General features: G+C 42.4%; 2 protein-coding genes and 1 long non-coding RNA gene across 4 annotated transcripts; 1 reads left to right on the forward strand and 2 right to left on the reverse strand.

Moving 5' to 3' along the window:
* Positions 1-408: 408 nt before the first annotated feature.
* Positions 409-6565, reverse strand: cfap418 (cilia and flagella associated protein 418). Its single transcript, XM_079640054.1, has 6 exons — positions 6065-6565; positions 5489-5591; positions 3258-3319; positions 2597-2662; positions 2165-2260; positions 409-1884 (listed from the first exon to the last, which is right to left on the reverse strand). The coding sequence occupies exons 1-6, from the start codon at positions 6202-6204 to the stop codon at positions 1725-1727; spliced, it is 627 nt and encodes a 208-aa protein (XP_079496180.1). The 5' UTR covers positions 6205-6565; the 3' UTR covers positions 409-1724.
* On the forward strand, positions 6174-9050 carry LOC307012884. Its single transcript, XR_013800759.1, has 2 exons — positions 6174-6303; positions 8743-9050. It is a non-coding gene; the product is annotated as an uncharacterized lncRNA (long non-coding RNA).
* Positions 9051-9193: 143 nt separating this feature from the next.
* cd83 (CD83 molecule) lies at positions 9194-13920 on the reverse strand. Of its 2 annotated transcripts, XR_013800744.1 has the most exons (6): positions 13767-13920; positions 13274-13401; positions 12062-12290; positions 11593-11693; positions 11297-11505; positions 9194-11104 (listed from the first exon to the last, which is right to left on the reverse strand). XR_013800744.1 is itself a non-coding variant. In XM_079640053.1 (5 exons), exons 1-5 carry the CDS (start codon positions 13807-13809, stop codon positions 11356-11358), a joined length of 651 nt encoding a protein of 216 aa, XP_079496179.1. In that variant the 5' UTR covers positions 13810-13920; the 3' UTR covers positions 9194-11355. The 2 variants fall into 2 exon arrangements, 1 of the variants encoding a protein (XP_079496179.1); XM_079640053.1 differs by having other exon boundaries at positions 9194-11505.
* Positions 13921-14312: the final 392 nt, after the last annotated feature.

Consider the following 14312-nt stretch of genomic DNA (forward strand, 5'->3'; position numbering starts at 1 on the left):
CTATACCTCCACTCAATGGTCCTCTCCCACATCAACTACTGTCTGATAAGCTGCTCTAATGCAGACTATGCAGCTCCAAGGCCACTGGACTCACGACATAAACAAGCACTCAACACACGACACAACAAGCCATTCTGGTATCATCATTGCCACATTGTAAAAAAGTATAATCTGTTCAGCTGGGAAAATCTCAGTTTACAAAAACGTCTGCTTAGTTTATAAGATCACTCGTGGGCTGGCTCCTCCTCCTCTGGCTGGCTTCATCAGCCTGAAGCCCGCCTCAACCAGGGCTACTAGAGGTGCAGCTACATGTTTTTAATATGTTGATTAATGTACTGTCCCCTGTTTTAAATAGATCAATTCAATAAATGGCTCAGACAATATGAAAAAAACACATTTTGACTGTAATCAAATCAAATCAAGTTTTATTTATATAGCACATTTATAAACGATTTTTGGGCGAGCCAAAGTGCTGTACAGTACATATAATAAAAATAGCCTACAGTAGAGACACTTTACAGCTAAGACAACAGCACAGTTTGTTCAGAATATCAGTATGAGAAGGAAACGACACCCTCTGACCTTTGACCCTCTGTCCTTAGACCCTCACATCGTACAAGGAAACACTTCCAGAGAAACCCCGCAGTTTAAAGGGGAACATGGGAGAAACCTCAGGGAGAGCAACAGAGGAGGGATCCCTCTCCCAGGACGGACAGACGTGCAATAGATGCCGTGTTTAAATTGAAAAGATAATACATTTACAACATAGGTAGACCAAATGTTTGGAAATGCATGTGTCTATAATAAGAAGATGAATCCACGAGGATGTCAACAATCCTTCAGGGAGGCAGCACGACGAGACCCAGGCAGGACCGCAGAGACAGGATCAGCCACGACCCGAAGTCCACGACTTAATCCAGAACTCAGGATAGAGGATCCAGGACACAGGACCACAACAGGAGGATCAGCCTCGACTCCGGATCCCAACGTCGATATGAACACAAAACAAGATTTGTTTTGGGCTAAACTCACATGTTGTACCCACTTCATGCGATTAGGGAACAAACTGTCACGAACAGATATCACCGTGAGACTCCCCCACTTCATCGCCGACATTAACACGATTACTTTTTACATTACAAGTTTTCTGACATGTTATGTTTAAATATGCAAATTAGGCTTCATGTGATGCTAACTGTTGGTGGGTTTAGGAGTAATGAATGAACTGTTGGATGTGGACTCTGGATGTTTCCTTCCCATGAGTCTGACAGAAGACATGTTATGGAGCAGGATGTCCCGTCATTGACCCGTCCACGAACATGTCCTGTTTGTCTGTAATGTCTGTTCCTCGGTTCGTCCTCTGGCAGCAGACGCTCCATCTTTCTCCTCCTCCTTTCCACACACTTTGTACTATTTTTCCTTTTGTATTGACTCACGACTCGATCACTTTTCCTCTCAGAGGCCAACAGTGGTCTCTGGATGTAAAGCATGATATAATGAAAAGCAGCATGTGATGATGTTACGGCCGAGGGACCGTACGTTGAGGTTTTCATCTCATTCTGATTCTGACATCGGGGTTGAAGCTTCCCAAAATGTTCCTACTTGCAGATGTCTCTGTCTGAGGGTGTGTTTTGTGGAGAATGAGAGACAGAGATCAGCTGATGAGCGGCAGAAGGTCCTCCGTCCTAAACGTCTGAGTTCTCCGGAGAGGGTGTTTCAGTTTCTCAGTCGTGGTGTTTGCCGCAGACCCATCTGAGCCGAGGACGATCCCTGAGGTCTGCAGCCTCCGACGCAGAGGTCCAGCTGCACTGACAGGCGTACGACCTCTGACCTCTCCTCCTCCTCAGCCGCGACCCCAGCTTCTGACGCTCCGGCATGTTGTTCCTACACACACACACACACACACACACACACACACACACACACACACACACACACACACACACACACACACACACACACACACACACACACACACACACACACACACACACACACACACACACACACACACACACACACACACACACACACACACACACACACACACACACACACACACACACACACACACACACACACACACACACACATAGTTGAACATGGTGTGCATTCATGTAATGCATAGATAATAATATAAGATAATCCCAATATATAAACTCACCTGAAGAACAGGTAATCGCAGGACGGGTCCCACTCGCTGTCATCGAACATCAGCACCTTGAAGTCACATGACGTACACCTCAACTGGTCACATGACCTGTAGGATGAACGCAGCTGGTCAGTGATTATTTTAAAGATTTGATCAAAAGTAATAAATATTTTCTGACTTAAACAAATACAATTATCTTGAGGCTTCTGAAAAATGTATTAAATGTGTTGTATTTGAGTACTTTCATTTAATGCTATTAGTCACTGTGCTTTTTACTCCTCTACATTTATCTGACAGCTTAATTTACTTTCAAATTCAGATTCAATTGTTATATATCTAAGTAAGATTTTGATTTCAGTATTTTTAGAATTTAGTACACTTCTTCCTCCTCTGACAAAAGCGAGGTGACAGATTCCCTCAATAACAAATGATTGATTTTCACACCTCTTGGACGTCGCTGTTCCGACTCCGTTAGTGACGGCGCTCCCGCCAACGAAAACAGGACAGCACCTGGAAGAAGAACAAACACATCGTCTACAAGCACACGTTTAAAAAAATAAAACCAGCATTCAGATGTACGAGAATCCAAAGAGCCAACCGAACAGCTGGTGTTACCCACAGCACAACAAGCTGTTTCAGAAATATTAAACATGGCTCCTACCTTCACTTGGGAGACCACCAAAGTCAAAGGAATGAGTGAAAAGACACATCTAGAAGTTCTGAGTAAACTGGACTTTAGATTCTTGAATTGGATTCAATCAGATTCCTTATTTTAGTGACTGGGTTCCCAGGGCAACGCGCATTCAATTCAAACTTGTATTTGTTTGTTGGTGCATTAAACTGACTTAATTAGGTAACATCCAGCAAAGGCAGTTCTGATGTTACGCTGTTGTGTCCGAACTGATTGTGGCATCTCATCCGTGGTCAGACCGTGGCCCGCGACATGTCTTGTGAATTCTCCGGCCTTCAGAAGTTTCCCCCACACTAAGTATAGTATGTATCGTAGTTGTATGAAGTGTGGAAACCTTATTTGTTTTTTCTAGGTCCTAATTCTGTCTGTTTTTTCCCAGCTGTTGGTTTTTTATTTCAGAACTCATTCACTTACTTTCTCCCTCCGGACTGAGAGGAAAGCTTCTTCTCCTCCGGTCCTTTAGGAGCCGCTTCTGCCTGAAATAAAAAGTGAAAAGAAAAGATGATTAACTCCATCGTGTATAAAATGTCATGTATTTCATTTAAACTCGAAGCGATGTTTAACCACCTGTGTTTGTCTCCACAACTAATGCAACGTTCTTTGAGCTACATTTACAAAACCTGTCTGTAGTTTCATTTGTTTTCATTATACTGTACCGCTCGGAGATGAGACAGGGAAGTGATCTAATAAATAGCTTGTTTTTAAATGTCTGCTCATCTCACGGCTTCTTTCAATGTCATCTCTGGTGGGGACGAGTCTTCGGTGGGAGATGGACCATCTGGTGACCTAGTGCAGGGACAACCACCTGGAGCTCAACGCCCTGAAGACAGTGGAGATGGTCGTGGACTTCTGGAAGAACGCAGCCCCACTCGCCCCCATCACTCTGTGTGACCCCCCATCACTCTGTGTGACCCCCCATCACTCTGTGTGACCCCCGATCACTTTGTGTGACTCCCCATCACTCTGTGTGACCCCCCATCACTCTGTGTGACCCCCGATCACTTTGTGTGACCCCCCATCACTCTGTGTGACTCCCCATCACTCTGTGTGACCCCGATCACTTTGTGTAACCCCCATCACTCTGTGTGACCCCCCATCACTCTGTGTGACCCCCCATCACTCTGTGTGACTCCCCATCACTCTGTTTGACCCCCCATCACTCTGTGTGACTCCCCATCACTCTGTGTGACCCCGATCACTTTGTGTGACCCCCATCACTCTGTGTGACCCCCCATCACTCTGTGTGACCCCCCATCACTCTGTGTGACCCCCCATCACTCTGTGTGACTCCCCATCACTCTGTTTGACCCCCCATCACTCTGTGTGACTCCCCATCACTCTGTTTGACCCCCCATCACTCTGTTTGACTCCCCATCACTCTGTTTGACCCCCCATCACTCTGTGTGACTCCCCATCACTCTGTGTGACCCCCCATCACTCTGTGTGACCCCCCCATCACTCTGTGTGACTCCCCATCACTCTGTTTGACTCCCCATCACTCTGTTTGACCCCCCATCACTCTGTGTGACCCCCCATCACTCTGTGTGACCCCCCATCACTCTGTGTGACCCCCCCATCACTCTGTGTGACTCCCCATCACTCTGTGGAGTCTTTCCACTTCCTGGGCACCATCATCGCCCAGGACCTCAAACTGGAGCAGAACATCAGCTCCCTCATCAAAGAAGCCCAGCAGAGGATGTTCTTCCTGAGGCAGCAGAAGAAATCCAACCTGCCAAAGACGATGATGGTGAACTTCTACACCTCCATCATGGAGTCCATCCTCACCTCCTCCATCATGGAGTCCATCCTCACCTCCTCCATCGTGGAGTCCATCCTCACCTCCTCCATCATGGAGTCCATCCTCACCTCCTCCATCATGGAGTCCATCCTCACCTCCTCCATCATGGAGTCCATCCTCACCTCCTCCATCACCATCTGGTACGCTGCAGCCACAGCCAAGGATAAGGGCAGGCTGAGGCGTGTCATCCGCTCTGCAGAGAAGGTGATTGGCTGCAATCTGCCATCCCTCCACGACCTGCACGCCTCCAGGACCCTGAGGCGGGAAGATAGTGGCCGACCCCTCCCACCCTGGACACAAACTGTTCACCCCCCTCCCCTCTGGCAGGAGGCTGCGCTCCATCAGGACCAGAACCTCTCGCCACCTGAACAGTTTCTTCCCCTCCGCTACCGGCCTCTTAGACAAGGCCCGGCCCCCCACTGACACAACGTAGACTCTATATACATTACATTAATAAACACAATGTTCAGATACTGCTTACTGCATATTCTCATTTCATATTTCATAATTTACTGCATTCTATTTTGCTGTAAATTACTGCTTATATTGCTATCTAACTATATTTTATTAGTGTCCTAAAATATTTTTTGTTTTATATTAGATTTTGTTTTATATTTTCTGTATCACATCAAGTCAAGTTCCTTGTATGTGGCAATGAACCCGTTTCTGATTCTGATTCTGAAATGATCTATTTTCTTCAGCAAAGTATGTTTAATTACACAGATACAGGTGTGCTAACAGTGTAATCTTTATCTGAGAAAACATGTGTGGTTTAAAGTTGTCCATGTGGAGAAAATCAATAATTGGGAAGGTGATATCAGTATTTTAATATAAAGTACACGATCACCTTTCGTGGAGGGGAATCGCTGTAGTCTTCCTCCAGTAATTCCTCCAGGAGGGCGTCAATATCGTCAGTGACGCTGCTCATCGACTGTTTGGGTTTAGTGGCACTAATCAGACGAAATTAGTCAATTAATACATGTATTTCGACATGGAAATATACCAAAAAAATCATTAAATGTTGCAAGTAAACAGGCCCAACAATGTTACCAAATGCTATACACCTTAGCCCTGAATGTATACCTCATACTGTATACTTTATGTAAAGGTATTTTGTTAAGGATTCAGATCCTTACACGTTAAAATAAAGACAGTGAGAGAAACAGCCACAGAACAGCACACTCTGATAGCGTATAGCTAACAACAGCTAGTACATTAGCTTTGTTTACCTCTGTTTACTCTGTTAGCTTTCATTACCTCTGTTAGCTTTGTTTACTTCTGTTTCCTCTGTTCGACGTTAGCCTTGTTTACCTCTGGGTTCTCTGTTAGCCTTGTTTAGCTCTGTGTTCTCTGTTAGCTTTGTTTACCTCTGTGTTCTCTGTTAGCTTTGTTTACCTCTGTGTTCTCTGTTAGCTTTGTTTACCTCTGTGTTCTCTGTTCTTCGTTGTCTTTCCGGGACTCCTTCGGGTCCACGCGGGTCGAACATCCGACAGAAACGTTTCTAAAAAACTTGTTTTCAACTTCATCCAGCAGTTCGTCCAGATCGTCGCCATCATCGTCCATGGTTGTTTGTGCTAACCCAGCTAGCAAGCTAAAAGCGTTAGTTGGTTGCTAAGTAACGGGAGGAAAGAGCGGAAGTGGAGAGACGCCGCCCGCCTTCAGGTAACATGACAATTCACTTTGACTATAGCCGGATAGTGGCGTATTATGTGGCACTGTTTGCTTTTCATAGTTACCTGATTACGTGACACTGACACTGATGATTTGAGCAGATTTGCTCCACATTGAGACATTAGATTGTTAGTTTAAATTAACACTTACCAGATCAGAGATATTTCCTCATTACGTTTCAGTGTCAGATGAGATCATACTTTTCATATTTACCTCATAAATAAGTTGTTTTTGTACACGTTGGCAGACATACATTAACTCCTTGCCTTTACAAGTGTACAAATTCAACGTGTGAACCTAGTCTTTAAAGCTTCATTATCTGCCACACAGGCCTACTTTGTTTATTCTCCTAGAAAATCCACAAGTGATGTGGGAACTAAAGATGGAGGAAGACTGGAGATGGAATAAACAGAAAGACAGTTATTATGCAATGCTTATAGTTTAAAACCAAATCTCAATGGAAAAACAGCTCCTTCATCTGTCTACCTATTGAGGCTTTTATTTAAATGTGCAAGGAATTACTCTTATTTGTCGATGCCATTGGTTTACCCGTTAGCACGACGCTCGGTTAGCTCAGCGTAATGCCACTAACGCACAATATAAAGTGAGATAAATGCAAGAGTAAACATATGTAAATGTTGAACATAGAATGAAAAAGAAAAGTGACGTTGTCGGCAGGATTCGAACCTGCGCGGGAAGATCCCAATGGATTTCTAGTCCATCGCCTTAACCACTCGGCCACGACAACTGATGGCATAAGACGTTACCTATGACGTGATTATATCACGCAGCCTCTGGCGAATGGAATGTTAACACGTTACCTAACAATTCCTAACACTTTAGCGACCAAGTTCTAACAGGTCCTAACCGACCAATGACAGGGCAGTGCATCGTCACGTGGTCTTAACCGACCAATGACAGTCAGTGCATCCTCACTAGACATGGAAAGGATAGTAACGCCCATTCCATCTCCGTGTTGACAAGGAAATCACAGAAAAAGAGGAGTTTTTAAGCAAATTATAATCAACTATGAATATCAGCGTTATTGTTAGGGTGTTACACACTTGACACCGAGGAAGATGTTATGATTATGCGTACTTTACGGTTCAAAACATTCAGTAACGGTACAATGTTGTGTGGTAAAACAGCTCTTTTTTTACTTAATGGACAAAACAAAAACAGGGATTTATTCTACTCAGAGTTTAATCAAATTATCGGTTTGTTCTTTCAGAATAAAGTGTTCAACAGCTTGAAATAAATAAACGTGTCCAACCAATTCCCCACATTGAGCAAACTCATCGCAACCCTTAACATGGACTTACCATAAAACAAAAATAAAAGTTGCTTTCAGGATTTTATTTCATAAGTAACATGCACCTTAAACACACAGGTACAAATAATGTCTTGACCTTATCATACATTTAATAACAAATAAAAAAAGACAAAGGTGAATCACAGAAATGACCAGAACTTTTCTCTCCTTTAAAAAAAATATTTAATATAATTATTAATGTGAAATCTTCTTGAAATGGTGAGTGTTTGTGCAGTAGAGCACCAGCACCGATTGAAATGACAAAATCAGGACGCAAAAGCAGCTTAAAACTGAACCAACTATTGTTACTTCTAATTTTTCAAACTAGAACCAGCATCAAATAAATAAACAAATCAAACTTACCTCAAAATGCCCAGAATCTTTACTTTATTTCCTAAAATTAAGTGCCAACATTCATTTCTAATAACGAAATCTTTAATTGGCTTTAAACTAAAACCTAAAACACTGAAACAAGCGTTTTAGAAATATTTTTCTAATTTTAAAGCAGCGTATACTCACTAATAACCCTAACATCTTTGTAACACTTTACTACACTAAACCCCTCTATTAAAAACAAATTATCACAACAAATGCACTATTAAGCAAAAATGTAAATACAATTCTGAGGTCGGACCAAAACAACACAGGAAGACCAGCTTACAGAAGTATTGGACAAACATAATCATAAAATCACTTTTTTTTTTCGCTTTGCGATCGAAAACAGAAGTGACAAAACAACCCGACATTCAAGAGGCGCCAAAGGAGAAGTGTTAGATTATATATATAGTAAAAGAAACTCCCTAACAGTCATGGTTTCATGTCTGCGTCTCGGGATTTCTCCATATGTGTCATAGATGAAGGTCAATAAGATGGAAATAACACAGTGCAGTTTCTGTTCTTGTTTTTAAATGCCACGTTGCTGATGTATGCGCATGTACACGGTCCACTGTCATATGAAGCTCAGCGCAAGTTCTTTCAGGAAGACTATACATTCACTCGCAGCTGCTTATAATCAGCTCATCACAGGCTTCCTGCTAACCTATTACATTCACCTCAATCTCGGCAGCCAATCACCGGGCAGCAGCCGAACTTTAAAATGGTTCTCCTCTCTCCTGCAGTCAGCTGTGATTTCATGCTGCCTCCCGCCTCCTCTCCATCCACCTCCTTTCATCACATCCAGTGCAGGAGAGCTGCTCCTAAGACCTCATCACACCTCCTCCCCATCCACCTCCTCTTCATCCCATCTCCTCATCAAATCCAGATCTTCATCATCATCACCAGTGTCTAGACCCCGGGAGGTTCCCTATACAGTATGCCCACGGCTGCATTTCCCCCTTTAGATATGCCATTTCAGGATCGGGGGCTAATCGCCAAAGACTTCACATTTATCATGTGACATGTGTCAATAAATGTCCTTTAAACAAAATGAAGTCTCTCCTGATCGAAGTGCAGATACAACACGTGAACATAATAAAGATTGCTGTGTGTTATGAGCGGCACGTTAGGGAACATTTCTACATGCATGTGTAAGAGTATCAATCAGGGTTACAGAATGAAACAGTGCAGATGTATGTTCCAAACAAAAACACTTTATTAAACAGACATAACAATATATAAAAATAAAGAACTCTTCTTCTTGTCCTAGAACAAAGTATTTCTACAAAAGCATTAGATAGCACATAATGAAATGTCTTTGGAACTTTGGTGAAGCACGTGACGATTAAACCATCAAACATATTTCACAACAAAGCAATTAGTGGGTAGATTGGCACCCATTTGAATATCAATTATTATATATATTCAAAACATTGTTGTGATTTCTTTGTGTGTCAATAATTTAGATTTGCTTGTTTTCATTCAATGATTTGATTTGATATGTTTGAGGTGTCAGAATTCAGAGCCTCTTCTGTGACACGTCTCCACGCTTTAATGCTCAACGTTATCTATCTTTCTCATACTGCCTCTTTTCACCCTCTGACTGAAACCAGAGTGTGTGGGAGAGAAACTCCCTCTGTAGGGAACACAGGGATGTTAACCTTTGCAGACCATTTACATGCACACAAAACTGTATCAAAGGGAAACCCCCTAAAAGAAGAATAGGGACACAACACGCGATAAGAGGGAACACTCAACAAAGCGGGCGTGCTTTAAATGTGTTTGAGACTTTTCTTCAAAGAGTACATTTTTCTGAGTCTACCTAAACTTAAGGACCATTCTCGCTGCAGGACTTTTACTTGTAGTATTTCTACAGTGTAGCATTAGTACTTTTACTCGAGGAAAGGATCTGACTACTTGCTCCAACACTCAAACGTAACTGGGCCAGGTTTCAGCTCCACACCCTGTCCTTCTTTTATGAGTATCCAACAGTTTAAAACAGGTCTAACAGGATGAACTAACTCTTCCTGTAATTCAGCTCAACTCGCTGCAACTATTCAGCTGGGCGTTCATTTTCAGAGGTGTGAGAAGAACTCAGATCTTTAACTTGAGTCAAAGTAGTAATACGACAAAGTAGAAGTATCCTGCTACAAGTAAAAGTCCTGAGAGAACAAATGGAAATCCTTAATGTTCTGAGCGTGTTCATTGTAATGTTGCTGCTGGTCAAGGTGGAGCTAACTTCAAAACCTTTCTTTTTAAAAAAGCTTTTGATTAAACTTTTGTTTATTTTTATTGTGCCTCATGTAGCACCTTGCTGTGAGCAATGAAAGGTGCTTTATAAATCGAATTTATTATTATTATTATTATTAACTTTAACATCTCCGTCCACAGGCCGTCATGTTATGAATCAGTGGCTCAAGTGCAATGACCTCAACATTGTATTTAATGCAGAACTTAAAGTCTGGGATCTGGAGAGGAACATAAAAGGTATCCGTCGTGAAGTCTGAGGGCTCAAAGAAGAGCACGACATCCACTGCCGTAAAGTCAGATACGACTCTCTGCTTCAATCAAACACTACGGTACAGAAGCATTGGTTCAAACCTGCAGCGATGCAACTCTTCTACAGGTCAACACTTTGCTCAGGTTCATCAATCATGTGATTCACTAGTTCGTGCACCTCGTTCTAATGACTCTAGAGACAAGGCCTTGATTGGCTCTGCTGTTATCAGTGGGTGGTTGCTCACTTTATGTTTCCTGAGCGTTTGTTTGACACACCCACCCACACACACACACACACACACACACACACACACACACACACACACACACACACCACCCTCACCAGCAGCAACATTTAAATGACATACATTAGATATTCTTCCCAAATCGGATGTTGATCGGGGTCTTTTCCCCAGGACACTTCCACACAGGGATCAGGGGGGTCGGGGTTTCGAACCGCTGACCTTCTGCTCCACCCCGCTGACCTTCTGCTCCACCCCGCTGACCAGCTCCACGTCCAGTTTTCTCCCCGCGGAGGACGAGCCCGCTCTGGCTCCACATCTTGTTTTAGCTTCTGGAGAGTTTTTTCTCCGAGTTGATCCGTGACTGAAGATTACAATTTGAAGGGTTCGTTAATTCAAAATCATTACTTGCGATTAAAAGATTGTCCAATGCAGCTTTTCTGTGAGGAGACATCGTGAGTCGTGTGGTGGGTTTGTAGGAAGGTCCTCCTGCTAAGGCTGTCCAAATTGAAGTGGCTCCTATAGACGCTAACATGCAGGAAGTGTGGATCCTTACGTTGAAAGGCACTTTGTGGAGTCTTCAGGCACCCCCTCTTTCCAGCCTCATCTTGCTCTTCAGACCCAGAGCTGCTTCTCTTTCGACACTTTAGGACCCAGGATCCTAATCGACTGCAAGTCCTTTTCATCCAGCGGTTTGTTTGGATCCAGGAAAGCTTCTTTTTGCAGCGTCTTGCTTCTGTCTCTGAGGGTTTTGGTCAGACTCTTCTGTAGTGGAGACACAGGAAGCAGTGAAGGTGAGACACGTGCAGTAAGAGAAGCCGTAAGCAGGGTGAATGCTGTGGGAACACTTACGTAGCTGATGAGGAAAGTTACAAGTGCAAGCAGCAGCACCACTGAGGCGAGAATCACCAGGTAGGCGTCTGTCATTTCGGTGGGACCGTCTGTGGGACAACCTGAACATTGAGATTAAAGTTACTTCAGTTCATGCATGACATCAAACAAAACACGATAAGAGCTTTATGAACGCCACGTTGGGAATCTGCGGGTTTTAGAGCAGCTCAAGAGTCCAAAGAGATACAATGATTTAAAACAAGACGAATTAGCTTTATAAACATTTGATCACATGGTGGAGCGTAGGTTTGAATCTGGCTATTCTGCTTTAGGGTGTTCCCTCTCCTGGAGTGTTCTATGGGTGTTAGCCTCTGCAGACCGTTTACATGCAGAAAAACCTTCATAACACACAAGGGGACGGGTAATAACCAGAAAAGCATGACATGGGACCTTAAATAACAAAAAATAATCTGCGTTTGAGTGTTTTTACCTGTGAGGGTGAGGGTCACCTGCCCCTCCCGGTTCTGCTGCCCCACTGGCGCCGACAGGTGACAGGCGTACGTGCCGCGGTCTGAGCAGGTGACGTTGGGCAGGACGATGTCTCTGGTTCCCCCCTGCAGGTCCACCTCCCGCTCCACGCCCACGTACAATTGGGTCGGCCCATTGGGGAGCTTTCTGCTCAGAAGGCCCGAGAGACTGGGTTCAAGAGCGTCTGAGACCTGAAGAGGAGGGAAGTAGTGGAGTTCAAATACTTTGTTACTCTACTTGAGTACATGTTTCTGGTATCAGGACTTTACTCCACCACTTATTTTCCTGACAACTTTTGACTTTGACTTCTCACATGTTAAACATAAATACCTGTACTTTCTACTTCTTACATGTTGAACACAAATACCTGTACTTTCTACTTCTTACATGTTGAACACAAATACCTGTACTTTCTACTTCTTACATGTTGAACACAAATACCTGTACTTTCTACTTCTCACATGTTGAACTCAAATACCTGTACTGCAACACAGAAATGCTCTCATGTAGCAAAACAGGATCATATTATACATCATAATATAATACTGTGAAAAGATCCATTCTGCTTAACCAGTACTTTCACTTTTGACACTTGATAATACTTCTGTACTTCATATTATTCTGAAATCGGCCATTGGGAATAATGAGTCATTTTAGTTTTTGTATCCTTTAAGTATATTTTGATGCTAATACTTTTCTACTTTTACTCAAGTACATTTTCTAATTCAGGACTTTTACTTGTAATAGAGTATTTTAAGACCATAGTATTTGTACTTTTACTAAAAGTACAGGATCTGGGTACTTCTTCAAACACTGGTAACAAACTTTTAACACATCACATGAACTGCTTATATGATATAGTACTGTACTGCTAATCTACCAAGCATCAAAATATACTATGTGAATATAATACTGTGAAAAGCGCCAATCTGCATACTTTTCTGATATTTGAAGTACATTAAGCTGATAGTACTTCTATACTAATTTAAAACCACAGTATTTCTAATTGTACTTAAATAAAGGATCAGAGTACTTCTCACTTCACTGAAAACGATACTGAAAGTTAAGCCTAATTTGCATCAGCCAATCAGAAGAGGACATCTGTCCTTCATACTTTTTGAATCATTTACTCGAAGTAGGCTATTTGCAGATTAGAAAACACTGCAGTATTTACCTTGTACCATCTCACTGCAAGGTACTGGACTCCAGGCGTGTACCGAGCCGTGCATTGAAGGGTGCAGTTCGCAGAAACCACAGATCTGACCTCCAACGATTCCTCTTCAACTGCCAGGATCCCCAACCCTGAACACACACACACACACACACACACGCATTACATTAATGTTTTCAGTTTATTAGACCTGCAATACGAACACTTTCTTAATTGTCTCCCACTGGACAGATATATATCCAGAAGTGCAAAGCCTCAAAGTCACTGCAAATAAACATTTGTATCACTACGGTTAGGGTTTTGCATATTATTTTTCCTTTAATATTATGCCTTATGCAAAGTAAAAAGAGCTATTTCATTCTTCCTGTAGTCCCACTCTCATGAGCATTACGTAATCCTTGTTTACGTGTTAGCTGCAGCGCGATCATTTCGAGAACTGTGCATGAAGTGGGACGTTAGTAGTAAGGATTGAAGGATGAGACAACAGGCTACTCACACAGGGAGAGAAGAAGAGGCAGGCGCAGGATCTGTCGAGTCATGGTGCTGGTTGGAGAAGGATTCCGTTTGAGAGACGTTTATGGGTTTCGCTCTTGTCTTTATATGTCCAACCCAGATTAGAAGTAAACGCCCACGTGGCCACAAAAAAAAAGCTAAATTAACCACCCAGCATTAACACTTGAATAGTCCCGATTTTAGGGTTTAAAAATGCGCTAAAATCCAAGTTATTTTCTAACTGATAACTGGACTTTTTTCTTTCTTTTTTATATTTAATTTATATGCCATTTATTGTACATTTAATGTAAATAATATACTCCTTTTAAATTGTGTAAGCTCTAATTTGTCAGATAGTCCACATATTTGTATCTTTCGCTGTCGACATGTATATATTTTTATTTCTTAGTTCTGTTTCATTTTCTATTTTATGTGTGTTTATTTTTAAACAGTTTTTATTGTTTTAAGCACAATGCCTTTGTTTTAACAAGCTGCTGTAATTAAAACATGTCCCTTTTTGGGATCAATAAATTGTATTTTATTTATCCAG

This window comes from Notothenia rossii, assembly GCF_949606895.1.
Source record: "Notothenia rossii genome assembly, chromosome: 7".
Lineage (NCBI taxonomy): Eukaryota > Metazoa > Chordata > Actinopteri > Perciformes > Nototheniidae > Notothenia > Notothenia rossii.

Excerpts from the sequence above, each read along its gene's own strand:
- cfap418 (XM_079640054.1), bottom strand. The coding sequence starts at position 6,204 with ATGGACGATGATGGCGACGATCTGGACGAACTGCTGGATGAAGTTGAA. Across the intron at positions 2,663-3,257 it reads TCTCAGTCCGGAGGGAGAAA|GTGCTGTCCTGTTTTCGTTG; the intron begins GTAAGTGAATGA and ends TTCTTCTTCCAG. Across the intron at positions 1,885-2,164 it reads TGCGATTACCTGTTCTTCAG|GAACAACATGCCGGAGCGTC; the intron begins GTGAGTTTATAT and ends GTGTGTGTGTAG.
- cd83 (XM_079640053.1), bottom strand. The coding sequence starts at position 13,809 with ATGACTCGACAGATCCTGCGCCTGCCTCTTCTTCTCTCCCTGT. Across the intron at positions 12,291-13,273 it reads TTGCAGTGAGATGGTACAAG|GTCTCAGACGCTCTTGAACC; the intron begins GTAAATACTGCA and ends CCTCCTCTTCAG. Across the intron at positions 11,506-11,592 it reads TAACTTTCCTCATCAGCTAC|AAGAGTCTGACCAAAACCCT; the intron begins GTAAGTGTTCCC and ends TCTCCACTACAG.